Source organism: Puntigrus tetrazona, chromosome 23 (assembly GCF_018831695.1).
Source record: "Puntigrus tetrazona isolate hp1 chromosome 23, ASM1883169v1, whole genome shotgun sequence".
NCBI lineage: Eukaryota > Metazoa > Chordata > Actinopteri > Cypriniformes > Cyprinidae > Puntigrus > Puntigrus tetrazona.
In genome coordinates, this window is record NC_056721.1 from 13,901,315 (window position 1) to 13,923,953 (window position 22,639).

At 37.7% G+C, this 22,639-nt stretch overlaps 2 protein-coding genes across 4 annotated transcripts; one reads left to right on the forward strand and one right to left on the reverse strand.

Annotated features, from left to right (window-relative positions):
- The first annotated feature begins 3,773 nt into the window (after positions 1-3,773).
- Positions 3,774-10,436, forward strand: clcnk (chloride channel K). The gene is made up of 20 exons (XM_043225565.1): positions 3,774-3,921; positions 4,289-4,448; positions 4,555-4,686; positions 4,891-5,019; positions 5,626-5,765; positions 5,867-5,944; positions 6,054-6,129; positions 6,243-6,368; positions 6,600-6,684; positions 6,819-6,920; positions 7,247-7,331; positions 7,434-7,598; positions 7,724-7,793; positions 8,333-8,437; positions 8,567-8,783; positions 8,931-9,064; positions 9,341-9,411; positions 9,853-9,933; positions 10,033-10,119; positions 10,260-10,436. Exons 2-20 carry the CDS (start codon positions 4,292-4,294, stop codon positions 10,296-10,298), a joined length of 2,079 nt encoding a protein of 692 aa, XP_043081500.1. The 5' UTR covers positions 3,774-3,921; positions 4,289-4,291; the 3' UTR covers positions 10,299-10,436.
- An 804-nt stretch (positions 10,437-11,240) lies between these two features.
- Positions 11,241-22,167, reverse strand: fam131c (family with sequence similarity 131 member C). Of its 3 annotated transcripts, none has more exons than XM_043225566.1 (7): positions 22,087-22,136; positions 19,483-19,633; positions 17,185-17,255; positions 16,874-16,964; positions 15,811-16,044; positions 14,685-14,783; positions 11,241-14,007 (listed from the first exon to the last, which is right to left on the reverse strand). In XM_043225566.1, exons 2-7 carry the CDS (start codon positions 19,511-19,513, stop codon positions 13,742-13,744), a joined length of 792 nt encoding a protein of 263 aa, XP_043081501.1. In that variant the 5' UTR covers positions 19,514-19,633; positions 22,087-22,136; the 3' UTR covers positions 11,241-13,741. The 3 variants fall into 3 exon arrangements, with proteins under 3 accessions (XP_043081501.1, XP_043081502.1, XP_043081503.1); XM_043225567.1 differs by having other exon boundaries at positions 19,483-19,550; positions 22,087-22,131; XM_043225568.1 differs by lacking the exon at positions 19,483-19,633 and having other exon boundaries at positions 22,087-22,167.
- Between the last annotated feature and the right edge of the window lie 472 nt (positions 22,168-22,639).

The following is a 22,639-nucleotide window of genomic DNA, read 5'->3' on the forward strand; positions in this document are numbered from 1 at the left end:
ATTCCAGACACTCGCTCCCTGAAATAGCCCTTCCCTTCCTCTCTCGCTCCGTGTGTGCTCTCCATCCATTTCTCTTCAGCCTGCCATCCGTAGCAATTTGCCGTGATTTGCAAACGTACTCTCGCAAGAGGCATCAGAAGCTGTCAATCTGAAAATTACAGTCAACACATGTCCTGAGGGTGTTCATCATCTCTGCATAAACAACAATGTCGAGGAATGAAAGTCCAGACGGAGGGTTAACAGAAAGATGGAAGGAATGTTGATGAGAGCGTGAAGTTGAGGGACAGATGACATTAGGAAAATGGATTAGGAGGCATTTGTTTTCGGAGGAGAGTTGCTATTAATAGACAGTTGGTGGTTTTATTTTTTACATGCAGTTTAATGGTAATTGGTAAAAGGTAATATTTTTAGATATTTTGTAACTGTTTGGTTAACAACATCATCTTTTGTGTTCTGCAGAAGATAAGCCAAACATGTTTCAAACAACCTGGTCTCATTAAAAAATATGTACCTCTGTGCACATTTTGTGCAACACCTTACTGCACATCTCACCACAGTTTCAAAGAGAAAAGTCTACTAAGTAGCGATAAAACACTGGTTCAAACCCTGGCACATTTTTATTTCATTGATATAGGTGTGTATTGTGGCGGTTCAGAATTGAAATATATGTGGACTGTTGCTAATAGTTAATTCTCTAGTATGTTGTAAATATGCCCTACACCAAATCCAACCGTAAACCTACTTGATAGTGTTAATAAATGCAAAAATGAAATAAAACCACATTTGTTGATACAACCAAGCCATTTGTTCCTTTTACACAGATTTGAACTGTTTTGTCGAACCATAGTTACACAGGATTCAAATCAGAGCTCCTCTCTTCTCAAAAATGAACAAAACTACAGTTTATGAAAACCCATAGCTATGAAGCTGGATATGTGTGATGCTAACAATCAAAAGCATCTGTTTTCAAATTTGTGTGAAAAGGAATAAGAGGTGTCTGAGTTTTACTGCCTCTAGTGTTCATTTCTTTTGGAAACTGCAGTGATATGTACTTGTTGATGCGTATTTCGTGTCTTGCTAAAACGTTCTCCAAGGTACGTTTATGCCATGAGACCAGGAAGGTTTTGAATGACACAAAAGTGAGTAAATGTGACGCAATTGTCGTTGTTGGGTAAACTGTCATTTTTAGATGTTCATAACTGCAATTAAAGCATTAAATATTTTCTAATTTCTTTTTAACCTCTGTGTTGTCCAGAATGACACGTCTAATCACACTTTAGTATATCCTATCACTTTAGGACTTTCACACATTGCCTAAATCCAGCTAAAAACCTTTAAACGTTAACTCCTAGAGCCTGTGTCACCAGTGAAGCTCTTCTAATTTGATTCTGTGCTGGAGAGAGAAACAGAGAGCGAGAGAGAGCATTTAATCAGTCAACAGTATAATCGCAACTAGCACAGTTTGTCCTCAGGCTTAGTGTGAGCTCACTTCAGAAAGTTCACTTGATATCCTCCCAAGTATTCAGCTAGTTTATGGATGTCATTGGACAGCCCTCAGGGAACACTTTTGTAACAGCATGAATAAACATAAGGGATTGTGGAGATACATGGGCCAAATTTTGGTTTTAAAATTGCTTATAATATGTATATAATATATTATAACACTTTTATCAAATATACAGTAAAAAGATGCAGTTTTCTATTTGAATCCAGTCTTTCGTGTCACATTATCCTTCAGAAACATATATGATATTTATGCAACTTTAATCAAAGGTTAAGAAGCCAAGGATTTTGCTCATGTTCATGTTCATACATTACTATTGGTACTGTATGCCTGTTGAAAAAAATGTTCATACAATAAAAACTCAAAAATCCATGGTCCCTGACAATGTAAACATGGAAGCTCAGAGAAAGAGAGAGAGAGTCTGTGTTGTGTTACACTGTTTGTGATTCTGTCAGCTGCTGATCATTACATAATATTGGATTATCATTGTTGCTCAGTGTGAACGGCTTGTTTTGCTAGGACTGAGGGACAAAAGTACAAGAGCGACAAACAATACACAAAACCGAGTCTCAAATTATAGTACCAAACAAATCATACAATAATAAAGGCTGAGATGAGAAAGAAAATGCGTTTAAATAGCCTGGTTGCATCCACACGTCTCAGTCAATATATATTTGTATTTCTTTTTTTTTGCATTTGAGGCTGTCATGATTCTATAAAAACCACAGGCGTCTGGACCCATCTGAGAAAAACGAATGGAAATTGACAGGGAAAATGAACAGAATGCAGAATGACAGAGGGTAGCCGTTCATCAGTCATGGTGGGAGGGATGGATTATTATTGTGACATTTCACACATATTCCCCCTGTGCTCCAGTCACTCCTCGAGGAGTAACACATTCAATCTGTCAGTGGGGATAAAAACAATTCCGAAATGATTAAGGTGTTTTAAATTTCATATAAGCTGAAACTTTTGTCGCGCAGTTGCTGTGAGGGTTGTGCCACAAATTATGGGATAGCTTTAGAGAGATGAATCCAAAACCAAAGGACATGAAATTGAAGTTGATAAGAGTGCAAAGAAAGTGGCTCCATCATAATTAAAGCATTAGCCCATGCGAGCCTTCAGCTAAATTAGTCAATAGTGAAATTATATGAGCATGTGTAACAGTAATGGCTTTATTGCTTGCCTTTGTGTGTAAACAACAAGGAAATGAATAATGCATCTTGCCGTTTGTATGAAAAGATGAATTTATCGTCTGAGTTAGTGCTGATCAACGTGACTATAATATAAATTTCAGAGGGCAGGAAATCTGAAAGTATATTTCTTATGCATTGATGAATAATAGATTATTCAATGTATAGGCTTATTGAAAATATACAGAAGAATATATTGTATTAATATGTTACAATGCATTAAATAATACATGAGCAATAACTGCTTTTCATATGTTGTAAAATATAATATAATGTAATAAAATATAAAAAATATACTTACATAAATATGTGAATATATTACATGTATTTGTAGCAGTACATGGTCCATGCATATATTGCAGTATATAGGCAAATGAAAATATATTATTAATATACGTATATTCATACATTCAGGGACAAGATGGCATTGAGATGCTGATTGTGTGAAATGTAGGGTCTAAATGATGCATTATTGTTTTTATTCGCTGAAATATACTTAATGCAATGCACTGTTGCATAGCGAAATGATAATATTATATATTTCCATCACAGCACTGTGTGATTTGGAAATTCTGTGTGAAACAAAGAAGCTCAGTGAAAATGAAGGACGGTGTGTGACACAAGTGAATCAAGTGAATAATTTGTGGGGTGTGTGTGTGTGTGTGTGATTGCTTTCACCTTGAACGAAGGTTAATGCAATGTGAATTAGTGTTCAAACAGAGACCATATAAGGGGGCAATCACATTCTAAATTCTGCAACTTGTGAGAAGATCTTGGTACACTTTCTAATTCGTGCTTCTCTTTTCACCTGTTAAGAAATGTCGCCAGGACTCATTAAAGCGTGCAAGTGTTATGAGAGTCCTGATGACAATTCTAAAGGTCAGTCGGGCTCTATCACTTTCTGCTCTCTCGGCCTTGACAACAAAGATTCATAACACATCACAGGTCATTTCATTAACTGCCTAATTAAAAGTTTCAAAAGGCCACGATGACATCAAATGTCTCAATGACATTTGTGAGATCAAAATGAATTTCAGAGAAAACAAAAAAGGAAACTTTAATTTCGCATTGTTCCAATTCAGTGGCTGCCCAGAGGCAAGCTGGAGAGGACGTGCACCATAAATAAGTTAAAGCTTAATTTTCCTTTCAAGCTACATCTGGTAATGCCAGAGTTGATTCTGACCTCAACAGTCTTTCATGTGGAATGAGTCAACTGACTAAAAGGTGAGCTCTCTTTAAAGTTATTTTTTTAGTTTTCAAATTACATTGGGTTAAATCATTTGCAGTATTTTTCCGATATGTATCTCTTTTCTCATTAGTAGATGAGACTAAACTAAATGAAATAAGGAGGTAACAAAAAATATGTTAACAAATGACTCTTGACTTGACTCTTTTTGTATATGTGTATCATCCTCAAGTGTTCTTCTGCTGAGAAAAAATGAATATATTAATGAAGATTGCTGGTAACCAAACAGTTGACGGTTGACTTCCATAGTATGGAAAAAAAACTATTGATCTCAGTCAACCATTTGATCACCAACATTCATTAAATATATCCTTTTGAAAATGAAGAGCTCGTGTTGCATTTTAGAAAATGGATGAAACCTGTGTAAACGTAAAATGTCCTGAAGAAAATGAAGAACAGTGCGCAGATGAAGATAAGATAGACCAAGATAAGGTGGAGGAAAAGCTAATCGGCTCTAATGTGCGTTCATGCAAACCATGGCAAGAGTCCCGCTCACGAATCAGAGGTGAGGTGGATCTTTTCCCCCGTCATCGGTGATCTCACTTCATCAAACATCAGTGTTGTAAACCCATAATTATCAGCTGTAATTTATGTTATTTACATTTGGACAGAGTGTGCGCTGTATGTGAAGAAGGTCCTGGTGTCTTTTGCTAGCATGGAGTGGTACTGTTATGCCCTGTTAGGGATCATCACCGCTCTAATGAGCTTCTTCATGGATATGACAGTAGCCAAGCTGTTGAATGGTGAGCGGTTCCACCATGTCACTCAAAAATGATTTGTACACAATTTACATACAGATGCAAGTGGGTCAGTTAACTGTTTGAGCGCTGAAGCATTTCTAGCAGCTGAATGGGGCAAGGTCTTTCAAAAACAGACCTGACCTTGGTCGCTCTTGCCTTTATCACACATTGGTAAACCCCAGCCCGTGTCCGTGTCTCTCTTATTAGCTCACCAATGGCTATACGGCTGTCTGAAGGGTCACCACCTGCTGCAGTTCCTCTGCTGGACGCTTTACCCAGCTTGTCTTTGTGCTCTGTCCACCAGCTTTGCCCACAGCATCTGCCCATTCTCCGCAGGTCAGCTGGATATTCATCTCTACACTGTGAAATACATGAATTATTATTATTATGTTTTATTTTCCATAATTATTTTATGTTAATATATCCACTAGATTAAAAATGTTACATTGCAGTTAGGCCTATATAATGTGACAAAAATAGATAGATAGAAGATAGATATAGATTTATTAGATATAGATAGATAGATTAGATAGATAATAGATAGATAGTTTTAAGTTTTCCTCTTATTTTTTTCTTTTAATTTTTTAAATATAAAAATATGGCGTGAAGTTGCTTCAAACAATGGTATAAACATCATTCAGTGTAAATTGTGCTAAGCATAATTATTAATCGCAATTACAATTATGAAATTTGTCAACCGTGCAGCCCTAAGTATACCTGATTTCAAAATGTTATACACAAACAGGCCTATATATAGTATAAATATAATCCATTTGGCTCAAAAAACTGTTCTGCATGCTTCTGCTGCCAAAGAATTATTAACTGCAACAAAGGTTTGCTTTGGATTATGGTGATATTATTAAACACAGACATGTTTAATCATAAATGAGAAGTATTTCTTGAGAAGGGCTGTCTGGTGCATAATGTGTTTGACCCCCTCAGGCTCTGGTGTTCCTGAGGCGAGGGCTATTCTCTTAGGCATGGACATGCCAGATTACCTGTCCCTCTCCAATCTCTTCGCTAAACAGTTTGGCCTGATATGCACACTAGCTTCGGGCAGCACAGTGTTTCTCGGCAAAGTGGTAAGAACCTATCTTACATGCAAATGAGGATGTGGAGCTTATAGATAAATAGACCTTCCGAATATAATGACCTATAGCAGTACAACTTATCATCTCAATAGGGTCCATTTGTCCATTTATCTGTCATGGTGGGTGCGTTCATGAGTCGCCTGCATGTTTCCTGCCGTGGTGGAAAACAGGTAGCTGAATAGCATTGAAATACATGAACCACGCAGGCCACTTGCATTTTCCATTATGCGAAATTGTGTAGAAGGCTACTTATGCTAATGACTCTTTTTGCTCATTCAGAGAGCGGCTAAAGGGGAAATGTTGGTTGTGGCGTCAGCGGTGGGCGTCGCGAGCTGTTTTGGAGCTCCGGTCAGCGGTGAGTTGACATCATTGTGTTATCCTGTAGTGCCAAACAAACACGATACTGTATCAAATCAGTCTATCAGTTGACCTTTCCCTATATATTTACCCTTTGTTTCACTGCCATAGGTGTTCTGTTCAGTATAGAAGTGATGGGGACTCATTATTCAGTCAGAGATTATTGTCCCTGCTTCTTTGCAGCGGCCTGCGGCGCAGTCACCTTCAGACTGCTTTCTGTCTGCAACAGAGATCAAGGTGAGAGGTTTACACTACCTACAGCGCCCCCTAATGGATGCTTCTGCTGTCTTCATACTAATCTCATCCACCACAGTGCTCCAAGGCCATCAGATCAGTCTTTTGAGACGCTATGAATTTGATTTAAATATGATTGAACTGAAAATATCACACCACATTAATGTACTCCGGTTTCATTTAAAAGGATATATGAGAAAAGTGATTGAATATTTCTTTGATGCATGTCCACAGAAACCATCCAGGCCCTGTTTAAAACCAGCTTTTCTTCTGATCTTCCCTACCAGCCCTTTGAAATATTTATTTTCGCTCTTCTTGGGTAAGTTCTCGCGGTGGTGACGGACAGACTTATATTAAATTCTGCTTACTCGTATCTGTTACCTCAGGGGTCGGGTTATATTATTAGCATTCATGAAGCAGTAATTGTTCTGATTATGTTTTCCTCTTATTCAGGCTGTTCTGCAGTATGCTCAGCTGCATTTATTTATTCTGTCATCGCTGGGCTCTGCGTTTTGTCAAAACAAACAAACCCATCAGCAGACTTCTGGCAACAGAGTGAGATGAAAGATTCATTCCCGTAAACTGGAAATCATAGCGTACAATTTGATAGACCTTTTTCTTTCTTGTAGATGAGCTCTAATTGCACAAGACCACTAGTGCTTCTGGTGTGCATTTGCTTTTAATAGAATTCAGTTCAAAATAGCGATGTGTAACTTTATAAAATATGCTATTTCCAGGTTTACGTTCGATTTTTAATCCTAGATTTGCAACATGGTCGCCAGTGTATGTTGGCAGCAGATGTTTGTCTTTTGATTGGATGCCTGGAGATGTTTGTCATGATCTAACCCAGAGCTGCCTCTTGTTTGAATTCATAATCTTAGAAAGTCTCTTTACTCAGCCATAGTGGCATTTCTCCTCGCCTGCTTTACGTTTTATCACTCGGCGGGACATTTCATAGCTGCTGAGGTGAGGATAGACCTATTTCTAGAATACTGGCAGCGTATGAGACTTCATGTTCACTGTTCACTTACATGTATTTACTTTCAATTTCTCCTTGTTTTCTAACAGCTCACAATGAAGCAGCTGCTTACTTCACTGTTAGACGGCACTTCCTGGTACACTGTTTCCCAGAATGCATCTGCCCTGCCTGAACCTCAGAAAACATTCTGGCAGGCTTGGAACCCACCTGGCAAGAGCTACTTCCAAACACTAGGATTTTTCATTACTGCAAAGGTGAAATAAGACGAGTATTAAGTTTAAAGTAGCAATTAAGCATCGATAATTATTATTGTGGTTATAAGCGGCTCGATTAAGAGATTAAAAAAACTCAGAAGTTAATTTTATGATTTCTCTGTAAGGTTGGGCTGTTGGTTGTGGCTTGTACCTTGCCTTTACCTGCGGGCTATTTCATGCCAGTATTTGTTTACGGTAGGTAATTAGTCCATCATACCACGAGATTTACATCATACTACATGCAAACAAACAAATATATAAAATTATTGATATTAATAATTAAAATGCAATACAATGTATAATATAAACATGATAACGTATAAAACAGCATGAAACAAATCAAATTATTATTTTTATATATAAGCTATTATTATGATTATGATTATTAAATCAATATATAGCAAAAATATGATTCAATATTTGGAAAAGTGAATACAATTTTGAAAATAAAAATACTAAAATGTACCAAATACTTTTCTGAAAAATGTGAAAATAAAAATATGTACAAAATAAAGATAAGTCAAATATAATAAATCATAATAAAATATATTAAAGTGTTAATAAATTAAACAAATAAAGCAAAATGAAATAAAATCCTGTCTACAAGCGGTTGTACTCAGCAAAATGTAGTTGTAATAGTGTATTCATTTTAAATTGTAGTTCATGCGGCTTTCATTGAATCAAGGCTAAAAGGTATTTGTAAGAAGCTCCACTGAAACCTCTGTCTGTTTTAGGTGCTGCAGTGGGCCGTTTGGTAGGCGAGGCCTCAGCCTATTTGCTCTCAGATGGAATCTCATCAACAAAGAGTTTGATAAACCCGGGCGGCTATGCGCTAGCAGGTAAACAAACTTATTATCCTGTCAACTTTCTGACGGGGGATTATCAACACTGCAGCCTCACAGAGATGATAAGGCCTGTCTAAATATATTGAAGAGGCCATATTTTGCTGTGCACGTACGTGTGTACAGGAGCAGCTGCGTTCTCTGGGGCTGTGACACACACGCTCTCTCCTGCTCTGCTGGCTCTGGAAATGACCGGTCAGTGCTCTCACGCCGTCCCCGCTCTGGTTGCCACGCTGGTATCCAACGCGGTGGCTCGTGCGAAGCACCGTCCATCTTTCTACGACGGCATATCCCTTATTAAACAGCTCCCGCACTTGCCATCTCTCATCCGGGCTTGTCCAAAGTGAGTAAACCGTCTGCTCGTCTGCCTTCAGGCTCCACCGTGTTATGACTTCAAATTAAACTACATTTTTCTTGCGATGACAAGATTCCGAGGGGAGACATCAAGGCCGGATTGTTAACCGTTTTCACCACGAACGCTCTCCTACAGGTTGGCCAGTGTTCAGATCAAGCAGTTTGTGATCCAAGCAGGAGTTGTTCTGGAGAGGACAGAGACACTGGCGAGTCTGAAGCACATGCTAAACGACAGCGCAGACAATGTATTTCCTGTGGTGGATTCTCATGGTGAGTCTAACGAATATCACCAGCTCAACGACACAATTGCACCTCTTTGACTTTAATGGCACCTAGTTACTTGACAGAAGAGAGTGAAAGTCAATGAAATGTGTGCCAAAAAGCGGCAGAAGGTGAAACGATTGCGTGCTGAGTAGAAACAATCAAGACCGCATCCTCGAGACGATGCTCCAGTACAGTATAATGATGGAGCTATTGAATGAAAGGAGACTGACAGTCTGAGGCTCTGGCTTTGCCATGTCACTTACTTTTTCTCTTGTCTCCCAGACTCCTCTATTTTCCTGGGTACAATCAACAAATCACAGCTGCAGGAGTGTCTGCGTCAGCATAGAAATGAGGTAATTGAACCCATAATGTGCTGAGTCATAATAAGAATTGTTACTCAGAGAATACTCTAAATAATTCAATTGAGAGACTGGATTCTCAGTAGGGGCTTCTTCTTCTTTCTTTCTTTTTGAAGTTGTAAACAGGATAAAAGGTTTTTTTGCATTCCACGGTTTTGCTTTTTAATTGGTTCTTTTATGTTTTAGCGTTTATCCAGTGACACTGCGTCTCATCTCAGCGTTTATTTCTGGGTTTTTGCAAATACAAAGAGTCAGATCATTATTGTTCTGAACCCAGCTGACTTTAGATACAGTCGAACCAAAAATTTATTCAGACAGTATCTATTTAATGGAATCTTATTGTGAAGACACATCTTATGTGTGACCCTCTTGGCTCAAGAATCTGACACCTAATGTATCTGCTTCTCATCGTCACTAAATCTTGTTTTCTTGCAGGGTTTATGTAAACAGTTAGAGGAAGTATGCGCTATTCAACCTGTTCGGCTACATCTGACTCCTGAAAGCACTGTAAAGCAGGTGCGGTGAGAATAAATGGTAGCTGGTTCGCTTCACATTATGTGTGCGCTTTTTTCCGGTGTTCCTCGACATAATGCGTGTTCGTGTGTGTTCTGTCAGGCTCATTGCATCATGAGTGTCACGGGTGAGCAGCGTCTGTTTATAACGGAGAGTGGGCGGCTGTGTGGCGTCATCACATGGAAAGAGGTGATAAGAGCAGTCTGCACAAGGACAAACATGTACACACACAAACAGCCATACACAAACCACATACTGATGAATACACCGCTCACACTCACTATACGGTACGTTGTGGATGTTCTTATGACACCTAATTTTTCTTTCAGATGAAGAAAATAATCGAAGAGATGGCGAAGGAAGTCTGATGCACGGACCGTTAGCTCTGGCATCAGAACCACACAGCTAGCCATTTTGATAATCAGTTCATCTGCTGGTGATTTTGCTCAGATCATTATGTGGATAATTATTTATAGTGAAATAATAAATAAATGATTTGAACTGAAGCAGTATTTTATTAGGGTACAACAGGGATGAAGTTCCTCCAATGTAAAATACTGTATTTATTTACAGTAGGGTTAAATTTTGGATTTATTGATCTACCTCAAAATGTGGATTTAAATATTTTTTAAATGTAGATTTATGTGACAAAAAAACTCTTGTTTACCAGGGTGAGTTTGTCATGAGTTATTCCATTAGTGGAAGCATAATATTTGCGATCTTGGAACACGAAACCATTAAGTGAATTTCTTGAAATTAAGATTTGAACGCTGGATAAATAAGCTTTCGACTGATAGAACAAGTCTGTATTTGGCTGAAATACAACTACATGAAAAACTGAAATCTGAGGATGCAAAAATAAAATAACTATTGAGAAAAAGTTTTACAAAATATATTCATGGAACATGATCTTAAATTAATAGCCTTTTGCATAAAATAAAATTATAATTTTGACTTATACAATGTATTGGCTATTGCTACAGATGGTTTTGCGGTCCAGAGTCACATTTTAGGTGTCAAAATCCCTTTTTCTGCATCTTGAAAACAGGAAAATGCAATTAAAGGTTAAACACATTTATGTTTATAAATGTTGCTCGAAGCATTGCTATACCAAATATAGCTAAATATATATTTTGCCCTGTCTTGATAGCTGTATTATATCAGCTCCATGTAGCTCTCTTAATTTTAAGGTTTAATTTAAAATTCAAATTCACCTTTATTATGATATAGGACAGATCAGATCATATAAGACAGGTGGACATTTGCCCTTCAACACTTTTATATTTTCACAGTTTTTTAAGCAAAGCAAACTTCTTTTATTATTTATTTTTCACTAATTGTGTGCCTCCACCAATATTTAATAAAACAGAATATATATTCATACACTTCATACACCAGAAAAACAAAAGGGAGACATTCAAGGTCCCGTCATACCCTTCTGCTTTCATGCTGCATGGCTGGATGTATAATACCATGTACATGTCTAGAGTTTGAATGAAATGAGGTATCTGTTTGTAACCTCATGCAGCTTGTTAGCTTCATGAGCCTCACGCTGGGAGAAAAGAACAGAACAAAGGCTTCAGTAATAAATGGCCTATCTTTTAATTTCTCAGCCATCCCAATTCCGTTCTTTTCTTTCATTATTCCTTGTGCTTTTTTCTCAGAAAAGGTTTTATAAGAATTCATTTAAATTCAGTGTATTGGTCCTTAATAAATTGTGTTGAAATTGAATTCCAGTTACAAACACAATTTCAATTCTGCTCACCGCCCCAGAGCCTCTATCAACACAATTAAACCCTACTTCAAATCCTCCCCTGGAGCACCAAAGCAGTCACGCACATTATCTGACACCACACGAGGATCACACAGTGTAAACTTCTATTAAAAGACCCTGGAGCATGATAACACTTGACCATCCCACCTCCCAGCAGCCTTCTCTCCCATCATCTCCTGCTTCTGCATTTACTATAATCCCCTCCGTCGCCCATTCCCCTCTTCAGCCACATCCCTCACTATCTCTTTCTTTCCATCACCTTTCTTTGTCAGTGGAGTGTGAATAGGGCTAATTACGGAGAAAAGGCAGACGATTGTTATTCCGGCTCTCGCTCTTTCGTCTCAGACACGCGCAAGAACACAGAAGAATTTTCTTGTTAGCAAGCGGTTTCTGTCGCAATAGATCTTTTAAAGATTAAATCATACTTTTTTCTTTTTTTTTTTACATACAAAGGACTGCACAAAATGGTTGACACGACATTAACACAATATATGGAGGCAAGTTACTCAAAGTTATGTGTGGTAATACTTTTTTCAGTTCTACACATATGTGTACTTATAAATCAGTGGAACCTGTGACCACAAACTTAAAAACAAACAAACAAACAAACAAACAAACAAAAAAGCTGAAGTGTGCATTGTTTTATTTTGATGTGTGTAATATTACTAAAAATTGTAATAATGCTAATATTAGTAACATTAATACTAATAAATGATTTAATTGCTACAATTAAGCAATTTATAGTTTGATGTCATTTCATATTCCACTGTAGTGTGAATATTATTAATATTTAATATTAATAAAAATTTTAAAACATTTTTAAAAGTATATTTGTAGGTTAATATTACGATCATATTAATTATTCAATTAATTGCTAAAGCGTATATGTCTCAAATTATATCTTAATCATAGGAATATTTTATATTATATTTTAAATATTTTTATCTTAATATTTTGAATATTTTTTACTTTAAGCCATTTTTATGTCAATTTGATCTCATATTCAATCTTAATAAAATTTATATTATCAATACAAATAATAGAGATATTCACAAATATTAAAAGTAATAAATATTATTACATAATATTAATATTAAATCATCTTTTTATGCAACAAGTAAGCTATCTGTAGGTCAGTTTCCTAAAAATATGTAAACACTGGTGCCATGATGGATTGCATTCCAAGTGGCGACATTTGCTCGACCAATGGCATGAGTTTGGGGTGAGGTTTTCTTTTTTTTAACCAATAGCAGATGATGGGAATGGGCAGAAACTGTACTTGTCAAGCAGTTGTTTGGTGAGGCTATTAAAAATCACACACTTCAGCTTTGAGGATACATGTAGTCATTTGCTGTGTTAGACGTTTTATACTCAAAATCTCCATGGAAATATTTAGCAATATGAAAAATCGTTAAAATCTCCACCTCACTGTCCCAAGTAATGATCGAGGCTTTGCTCAAAGGCATAAGTCACTTTCACCCTCCGGAGTGCTCACAAAAGAATCCTATTCACCTCCGCAGTCCCATTCAGCCATTCTTAGTGGAAATGCACCAGAAAAATGTCTGTGTAGATGAAAGCGTGTTTTATTTTGGCTCTTTCTTCTTCAGTCTATAGTGCTAATAGACCACCGCTTTTTTTTGTGAAAGGCTGCTGCAAATATCTACAAACATTCAGTGGAAGGTGAAGGGGCATGACGGTCTTGATCACCCCTCTGTCAATTGATATTTTTAGATTCATTGATGCGCAATGACCTTTTACCGTATTCTAGACGTAATTGGTCTGACCCTGTTAACATAAAGTCCAATCTCCATCATCATTACCGCTTCATTTGCAAAAAGGCAACGTGATATGGAAATAGCATGTCCGTGTGTACAATGATCCCTGCGCTCGTTGCTTGTCAAAGAGCTCAGCTGTGGCTATTACATACTTTAACGGTAAAGCGATAACCCCAGATGTAACCTCATACGCTTCTCATCGAACACAAAGAAGAGATGAAAAACCTTTTCCTTTTTCGTTTCCACTGTCATCATCCAAATTTCAGTTATAAAAAACCTCGTCCTCCGACAGGGAGATGCTGTCTGCGTGTCTTACGGACCCTTCCATCGGCGAGATCCTCTGCTCCTGCGACGGACGTTGTGCGTCCAGCGGAGAATGAGAACGACTGGGGGAATGCGACTGAGGAAGATGAGAAGGCGCCAGAGAGCTGGTGTCATCAGCTTCCATGTGCATTCTGTACAGGTGCTGAGGAACACCCAGACTCCCTCCATCCAGCAGGAACTGAGAAAGATAGAGGCCCTCGGGGTCTGTGAAGACATCGTCATCTTTGTCAGAGCAGAAATTAAAAAGAGCTCAAGCGCACACATCTCCTAGAATGAAAATTATAGCATAAATGAATAAGCCCATTAAATCCAAACTCAATATAGAGCTCTGATCTGCTCGATCCGTGAGTCATCTTGTCCCAGACACATTCAGACATTTCTGTTTTGCAGTCGTTTATTCACGCGCCTGGCTAAAAAGACTCATCAGTACCAGAGTAAAATGTTTTTGGGTTTTTTTGCATCTGGCTAAACAGGCCATTTGTCATTATTCTGTGCTTACCACACGAGGGCTATCATCACCTTGTAATGAAATAACAGTATTTTTATACAAGCTGTGACAGCGTGAGATGAACCAGATGGTCAGAATGTACTGTGCTACTTTTACTCAAGGGAGGTGAATATACATATATTATAAATCGGGATGAAGTTGCTAGTACGTTGCGAGAACTTTAAAAAGACTATCACCATTTACAGGTGTTTCTAGTAGAACCGAAAAGCTGTATTTTCACATGGACCAGCTAAAATAGATTACGTTACTATACAGATAACACTGAATTTGGATGAAATTTTGGATGAATAAATCAATTAGTCAGTAGGTTTAAATCAAAATGCGATATGGACTAAAAAACATTTTTATAGTAGATCATAAGTGTCGTCAATACCTTGAACTGGAATTGTACTGCCTGTAACTTTATTTTCAACATCGTGGGATGACCAGGCATTCATCGCTGCCTCAGCCAGAGCAAACTGCTCCGCCACACCTGTGAGGAGAAGAAAGAGATCACATATACATAGAGGAGCAGAAAAAAACACCCATAAGAAATATGCACTTACCACAACTCTGTTTATTTTATCACTTATGTCCTTAAACAACTTTTAAATATTTTAAACGAATATTCATGACAAGTACCAAGACAAAGTGGTATTTCACACCTGTCCGTCTGTTCATTAAAATGAAAATTTGCTGAAAATGCACTCATCCTCCAGCCATCCAAGATGTTTCTTCATCATAACAGATCTGGAGAAATTTAGCATCACATCCCTTGCTCACCAATGATTCCTCTGCAGTCAGAATGAGAGTCCAAACAGCTGATAAAGTCATCCCAATAATCAACAAGTAATCAACAGGGCTTCAGTCATTCAGTTAATGTCTTGTGAAAACTTATATTTTAGTTGGAAGTAACAGTTTTAAGTTAAAAGTATCTTTTGGATGAATTTGTTTTTCCAAAATGCACACTTTCACTTAAAATGTTAATACGTACTTGTGGATTATTGTGATGCTTTTATCAGCTGTTTGGACTCTCATTCTGATGGCACCCATTCACTGCAGACAATGATTTGAATTTTACACTCATCAAGAAAAACAGTAGCAGGTTTTGCAGCAACAGGCCAAGGCATTGCCGTGTGGTTGTTAAAGCTGTTCTTAACATGTTGCCGTGTGGTTGCTAGGTGATTGTTTACTGCCACAAGTTAAAAAAGACCACTCCAATGACATCTGAGGGATGTTATCTGATCTGTTCGATCAGACAGTGTAGTCAATTTCCGGTATATCTACATTGGTTGCTATAGTACTGACATGAACATCAACACATCACAAAGAGACATTCAATAGGAGCTATTAAGTGTGGGAAGAACGAATGGAAAAACCCCGCATTTGTTCAGTCCATGAGGCGCATTAAACAACATAATCAAGGTATTACTGCAATAATACTTATTATGCAGGCCTGAAGTTTCGAGATAAGTTTAAACCTGGGTAGTTAAATGTTAAATATATAAATGCTGTGTCACCTGCAGCAAATCGTGCTTCTTTGATTTCATCGGTGAGGTGGGAGTAGAGCTGCTCGTCCTCCTGCAGCGATGCTCCCATACCTCCCCATCCTCCACCATCTCTCGTCCAGCCACACCAGCCTGCTCCAGACGTGGTTTCCCCTCCCCAGCTCTTCCACTCAATCAGGTGGGCGACTCGGCCCTGGGCCATCGCAGTGGGCTTAGTGATGTGGTCTTTAATAGTGGCCAGCAGTCCTGAGGAGATCGGAGGGATTAGCATGAGCGCAAATCGAATGAAATAAAAGAAATGCAAAGGAGGAAGGAGGTGAAGACGTGATGCTAAAAGCGAGAACGGATAAATCGTCTGGGGTAAAAAGGTCTAAAGTCATCAATGAAAAGCCTTTTAGGATTAGTGTCTGAAGGCAGGGACCAGAAGACATTTTCAATGGGTTACAGTTTAGGGCCCCTCTGCATTTTTTTTTTCAAAGCATCAGAGGCACAAATATTAGCTACGTGTAAAAAACAATTACATTTTGTGCTCAATGTAGTTAGGGACAAGTGAAAAAACACATTTCTACATGGACAAACTTGGTCCTTAGCTATTACTTGAAGCAGCAATAATTTGCATTCCCCATGACATGTGTTTTATAAATTAATCCTCCTAATAGCATCGATCAGAGATTTGTGGTTCTTTTTTCCTCATTATGCATATTCATCAGCTGGTGACTGCATTTATAATTAGACTGAAACGATCAAAAATGTTCTTTGGAAAAGCTTTAAAACCCATAACACATTATTAGTCTATGTAATTAACTTTCTGAAAAGATTGGGCCTGGAGAAATCGAGCAAAAAAAAAAAAAAAAACAGGCAGGAAAGGAAACAGGTGGCTAAAGAGGCACTAGAGAAGGAGAGAGAGAGATTGTTCATAAATGAGAGATATGCAGGCAGAGGGAAATTACATTAGCCAGCTTCTGTAAAGGTCGACTGCTCTTCTGATTCAGACGAATGATTCCGAACGATAGCAAAAACACAGCAAAACAACACACAGTGTGACAGTGCCTAACATGTGCTCTTTGCTCCTCACCCAGCAGGGAAGATGTAGCCAATTCTCCGATGTCATACCCGCTGCTGCTCCTTTTATCCGACATGCTGCCGTTGTAGGGCTGATGGTTACCCTGAATAACATGACAAGACAGGAAACACAAGACAGCCTAACATACCAAATAAAACCTTTCAGAAATCACATTTGCAAGTGAATCACAGGTGCTAATTACACCTAACAAGGCACTTTTACCAGATCTTACACATTCAGAGTGCGAAAGCACTCCCATGTATAACTGACATTTATACATCTTCATAAACGCTCCCACTTTTGATTTTGGTGACAAAACACACCTTAAAAATGGGCTGCCCTTCAGCGTACGAGTGAAGCTCTTCCATGGGGTGTTGCTGGCCACTTTGCAGCTCTAGAGAAACAAAACATGCTGCTGTTAAATGCAAACAACCGTTTATTAAATAATTTTTTTCAGTGTCAAATAAGAAGAGTGTGTGTATGTGTGAGTGTGCATGTAGCAGTTTGATCTGGAGTGGATGGACGGGACTCACTACTGTTGCTCTCATGTTTCCATAGCAACAAGAGATTGTCTTGACAACACCTCCCTGGGGATCCCCAATGTTCGAGAGCACATTTTTCGTCACCGGCCGCATCTCATTGAGGTTAGACCTCAAAGAGGACAGCTAATCTCAGACCTGTGGAGCTTCGGGCTCCCGCCAGCATGCTATTTGCTAACAGGTATCAACTGACAATGCGTGACCTTTACAATGTCACACGTTGTGCGTGTCTCCCCCTCTACAACCCACCTCCCATTCATCACGGTGAAACTCCATCCATCTCACATATGCATTATACATCAGCTTTGACCCTGGCATTTCGCGCTCCATGCTCCTTCTTAGCTAGAGAGCCCTGGACCTTCTAACCCCCACAAGACCCAGACAATCACTAGCCTCCGCTCCTTGGGATTCACAAATCAACCACTTCATTGGTGCCATTTCCTTGGAGAACACCTTGAGGATGAAATGCCGCCTCTCACCTTAGACTTCATTTGTAAATACTGTGACAGTACATCTGTGTACCCAGACTGAGCTGTCTCGCTGGCTTACGATTCGTAATACACTTGTCTTATTCAGATGGGATGATCCAAATGAGAACAGAATAATTTCCCTCCGGCTCTCAGAGGAAACTTCTCAGAATTAGCTGTGCTACTCCAGCGTCAACAACTGGTTCTGTTTGGCCTCTGAATTTAGCGACAAATGACTAAAATAAATCCCTTAGTGTAGAAAGACTGTCGTTACGTAAGATATAATATAAACAGATACTCACGAAATCAGTAAATACGTGGACATTAAATACTGATTTGAGAATATTGTATAGTTGTGTTCATGAAAAACCATTATTAACAGAGTTTAATAGTTAATACACAGCTACTCAACAAATTAATAAGTACAAGAACGTGAAATACTAATATGAGAATTCTGTTTTTACTCTATTTTTATAGTCATTACATACGCTATAATATACAGCCATTCAATTTTTATTTTGGTCCAATTCTCACGATCAACAAACCTTTAACTACAACTTTTGGCTCAATAAACTACTAATTTCCTGCCTATTAATAATTAGTAAGGCAGTGGTTATGTTCAGACAATGGTTAGGATTAGGGATGTAGAAAATGGTAATGCAGAATGTATGCTTTATACAGCACATACTAATAAACAGCCATATAAGTACTAGAAATATTAAGCAACTACTGAGAACTGGTCTCTATACTAAAGTCTTACCTAATACACGTAAAATGGATAGGCCTACTACCCAAATAAACATTCTGACATGAAATTTTGATAGCATTTAATACACATCTACATCTTTTTGGACTTTGAGAATAGTTTTATGATTATTTTATTATTAGTCATGATAATGTCTATGCATATGGCTGCATCCCTATTGCGCTATTCTATGCAATATTTTAGCGCACTTTAAATACCCAGATTATGCACATAAGTGAATATTGGATGGAGGGGTTTTGGGGTTGTGGGCGGGGTGCTCTCTAAAGAATGTCAAAATTAACTTTTTATATATATATATATATATATATATATATATATATATATATATATATATATATATATATACACACACCTTTATGTGAGTTAAATTACTGTTGTTACTCCCCAATTACGAGGGAGGAGCCAACTGATATACAGAGTTGCCATGGACAACAGAAAATATTAGGAAATATCAGACCTCTGGGAGGCCAGATTGACCAATCAGACTCAAGTATCAAAAAGCTGTGTAATATTTAATTACAGCGCAGTATGTCAGCATCAGTATTTTAGCAGCAGCATGCATCAGTGCATCAGTATCAAAAAATAAAAATGGTAAACAATAAATCTATTTATTCTTACAGACTGCACTTATTTCAGCGACTCACAACTCTATGTGTTCATTTTGCATTATATTTCTATAAGCTGTGTTTTTTTTTTTTTCACGTCCACGCGTTATGTAAATGCTCGAGATGAGCAGACAGGTGAATAAACAGATAGGAGTGAAGACCTGACGGACCAACAGGTAGGTTGATGGACGTAGGACGGACAGAGACAGACAAACTCAGATCAAACAATCAGGAAGAGACTGACCTTGGTGACCTTTGCAGAGGCAGGAGCCCATGTTCAACAGCTTAGCAGTTATCTGTTCACCATGCTGACTGAGAGTGGGGCGACGGGGAAAAATTAGCAACAGGGAGAGAGAGATGAGCGCGGGTTTGGTAGAACAAGCAGAGAGAGCCAACTGGATGAGAGAGGTGAAGAAAAGAGAGAAGGCAAAAGATTGGTCCAGGATGAGGGAAAAAAGGACCTGGTGTCCATCCGGTACAGTGAAGCACTGTTTCTCAAGTGGGGATGGAAGTGAGGAGAAGGAAAGAGATAGAGAGAGAGAAGTGGGGAAAACGGCACATAGACTGCTTGCACTCAGTCCCTCCCCTCCTCTCCTGTCTTCTCCTCCCCCTTCTGCTCTCATTTTCTCTCTCAGACCCAACTTTCACACCATTTACATACTGAAATTACTACATTTTATCGAGGTTACATTAGGGATGCACTGATATTGAAATTCTGGACGACAGCATTAAGCTGACAATTATTTCTGTGTTATGACTAATAACCGATACCCGGCTGGTGTTAAAAAAAACGATTTTGATAAAACAATATTTATAAAAATGTATACATTAAACCTAAAAGCTAAAATCAATCACTTTAAATGCTCAAGCTAATTTAGGCATCAAAACATTATAATGTACAATGCAAAAAAAAAAAAAAAAAAAAATCATTTTGTGATGTGCTAAAGATTAAATTTGCCACTGTTAATAAATTCTTAGTCTTTTTTAAAAATCTATTTTAAATGAGGACATAAAAGGGGAAATTAGCATAATTATAAATGTGTAATTTCAGCCAGTGCCCAATTTACACACCAAAACATTGGCAAACAACCTACATTTTAATTAATTACACATTTTTATTTGAACATGTTGCTAATTTGTGTAAACACAAAAAAGCATTTGTTGTGATCCAACATAAATGATTGGTGCTTAAAGAAAAACTTACTTCAACTGCTGAAATTAGACAACAAACATAATATAAATGTAGTAGACTGCATTTGAGAATATATTTAGATCCTTATTCTTAAGGTATATATTTTTTTACTAATATCATAAACTTAATTTTGTATCTAAAGGTCTTAATACATTTTCTTTTCTAAAAAAATAGCATGTGTCAAATTATAAGTGGTTTAAAAATGAATGTTAAGTGGCGAAATTAGCATAGTTAAATGTATAATATCAGCAGTTTTATGATTAGACTGTTTATGATTAGATCTGTTCAGGTGATGTTCTGCAAGGCTGAAATTTTTATCAGAAACCCAACCATTGAAGCTTTCTACTGCCCTCCAGTGTCAACTAAAGATGCATCAACCATTGAATGCTTTGTACAAAACTGCCCTCCAGTGTTTACTCACACACACACACACACACATGCACAAGCACAACCAATGTATACATTGTACAAATACTATTTATTTATTTATATATACACACACATATATATATATATATATATATATATATATATATATATATATATATACACAGTATACATATCATCAGTCAGTGATTCACACTTTGGATAACTTACCTGTATTCATCCTAATGGATCGAAATATAATAATAGCTTAACTGTTTCCTATGCGGGTGTTGTAACTACTATTCTTGTTTCATACTTTTATTGACATTATTGTCTAATATATTAATGTTGTTTTGAAGGATTTCTGTCCGTCTGTCTCTGTCTGTCTGTCTGTCTCTGTCTCTGTGTCTGTCTGTGTGTGTGTGTGTGTGTGTGTGTGTGTGTGTGTGTGTGTGTGTGTGTGTGTGTGTGTGTGTGTGTGTGTGTGTGTGTGTGTGTGTGTGTGTGTGTGCGTAAGAGGTTGGTGCCTCACCCATAAAGAACAGGAAGCTGTTCGCAGCTTCCACCTGGCTGAGCTCGCACCCATGCAGATTCCATCTAACTGACATTTCATCAGGGTCAAGCACACACAGAAATGTTCCCTATTGTAATCTTTCTATGGGTGTTTCTCTTTCTTTATGTATAAATAAAGATGCGTGAGGGGCTGCGTTTCAGAAGCGAACTGAAGAGAGCTGGAAACAGTTTACTTCCCTTTCAACTGAAGCGATGTCACTTGCAGGTTACACATTCGGAAAACAAATTCTCGTGTCTATTATCAAGTTGTCTTCGGGAAGGTAAAGAACCTTAAAGGGGCATCCAGACCCAACAGCAGGTTTTTACATGATTTCATGTTTTTGTAAATGTAGTCTTTTTGAAAGCTTTATTAGTTTAATTAAATGTGTTTGAGTGTTTTGGTGATTTCTTCAGTCTTAAAGGAAAATGTCCCTTGGGTTTTATTTTTACCCTCTCTCTCTTTTTTTTTTTCCATGTCTCAGAGCATGCAGTGACACATGTCTGAACTTGTGGCTTTAAAAGAAATTCTTTTCACTCTCCTTGTTTCATGTCAACCTGTAATCCATTGAGCAAACATTGTTCAAATTGTTTTTCACTGACATCACCCCAAGTCATGTTCATTGCACGTGGCAAAGCCTGCTTCCTTTTTAACTGCACTGCGTGTATCAGAGGGCCTCGAAGAACGTAAAAATAAACATAAACGATGCGACTGTAATTTACTAACCGTCTCTCGCTTACCTCAGTATAATTCTTCTGGTGATGTGAGCTTCTCTGGTAGAGTTAGCTCAAAGCTAGAGGAAAACCATATTTTATCTTGAGGAAAGTCTGACACCTTGTGGTAATCAAATGAACGTGCACTGAGCACACATACGTTTTCATGAGGTTTCTCGCAAAATAGGACTTGATTTAAGTGAATTCAAACATTTCTATGTGAAAATACTAAAGATTTACACTAATTGCACCTTGTCAGAAGGGGTTTTTCTTTCGCTCTCTGAGGTTGCACATGTGTCTTTGACATCTGCGGGCACATAAATTTCCATTGTGCATTTAACTATCCATTTACTATTCCCACAGATTTCCATGCTCTTTCACACCAGCTCTATATATTTCTCAAAATCATCACAGCATGGAAAAACTATCAAACATATATAACTGAGAAATTTAGAGGTGGATTTTTTTGTTTTAAATCTCTCTCTCTATATATACATTTACGAGATGTACAAACCTATATATATATATATATATATATATATATATATATATATATATATATATATATATATATATATAT

Bases quoted from the DNA above. Each gene is read 5' to 3' on its own strand.
- clcnk (XM_043225565.1), top strand. From the start codon at position 4,292: ATGGATGAAACCTGTGTAAACGTAAAATGTCCTGAAGAAAATGAAGAA. The intron at 5,020-5,625 runs GTCAGCTGGATA...TGACCCCCTCAG, and splicing joins CATCTGCCCATTCTCCGCAG to GCTCTGGTGTTCCTGAGGCG. The intron at 6,369-6,599 runs GTGAGAGGTTTA...GCATGTCCACAG, and splicing joins TGTCTGCAACAGAGATCAAG to AAACCATCCAGGCCCTGTTT.
- fam131c (XM_043225566.1), bottom strand. From the start codon at position 19,513: ATGGGCTCCTGCCTCTGCAAAGGTCACCAAG. The intron at 17,256-19,482 runs GTCAGTCTCTTC...TTGTTTCTCTAG, and splicing joins CCTCTGCAAAGGTCACCAAG to AGCTGCAAAGTGGCCAGCAA. The intron at 14,008-14,684 runs GTATTGACGACA...ATGTCTTCACAG, and splicing joins CAGTACAATTCCAGTTCAAG to ACCCCGAGGGCCTCTATCTT.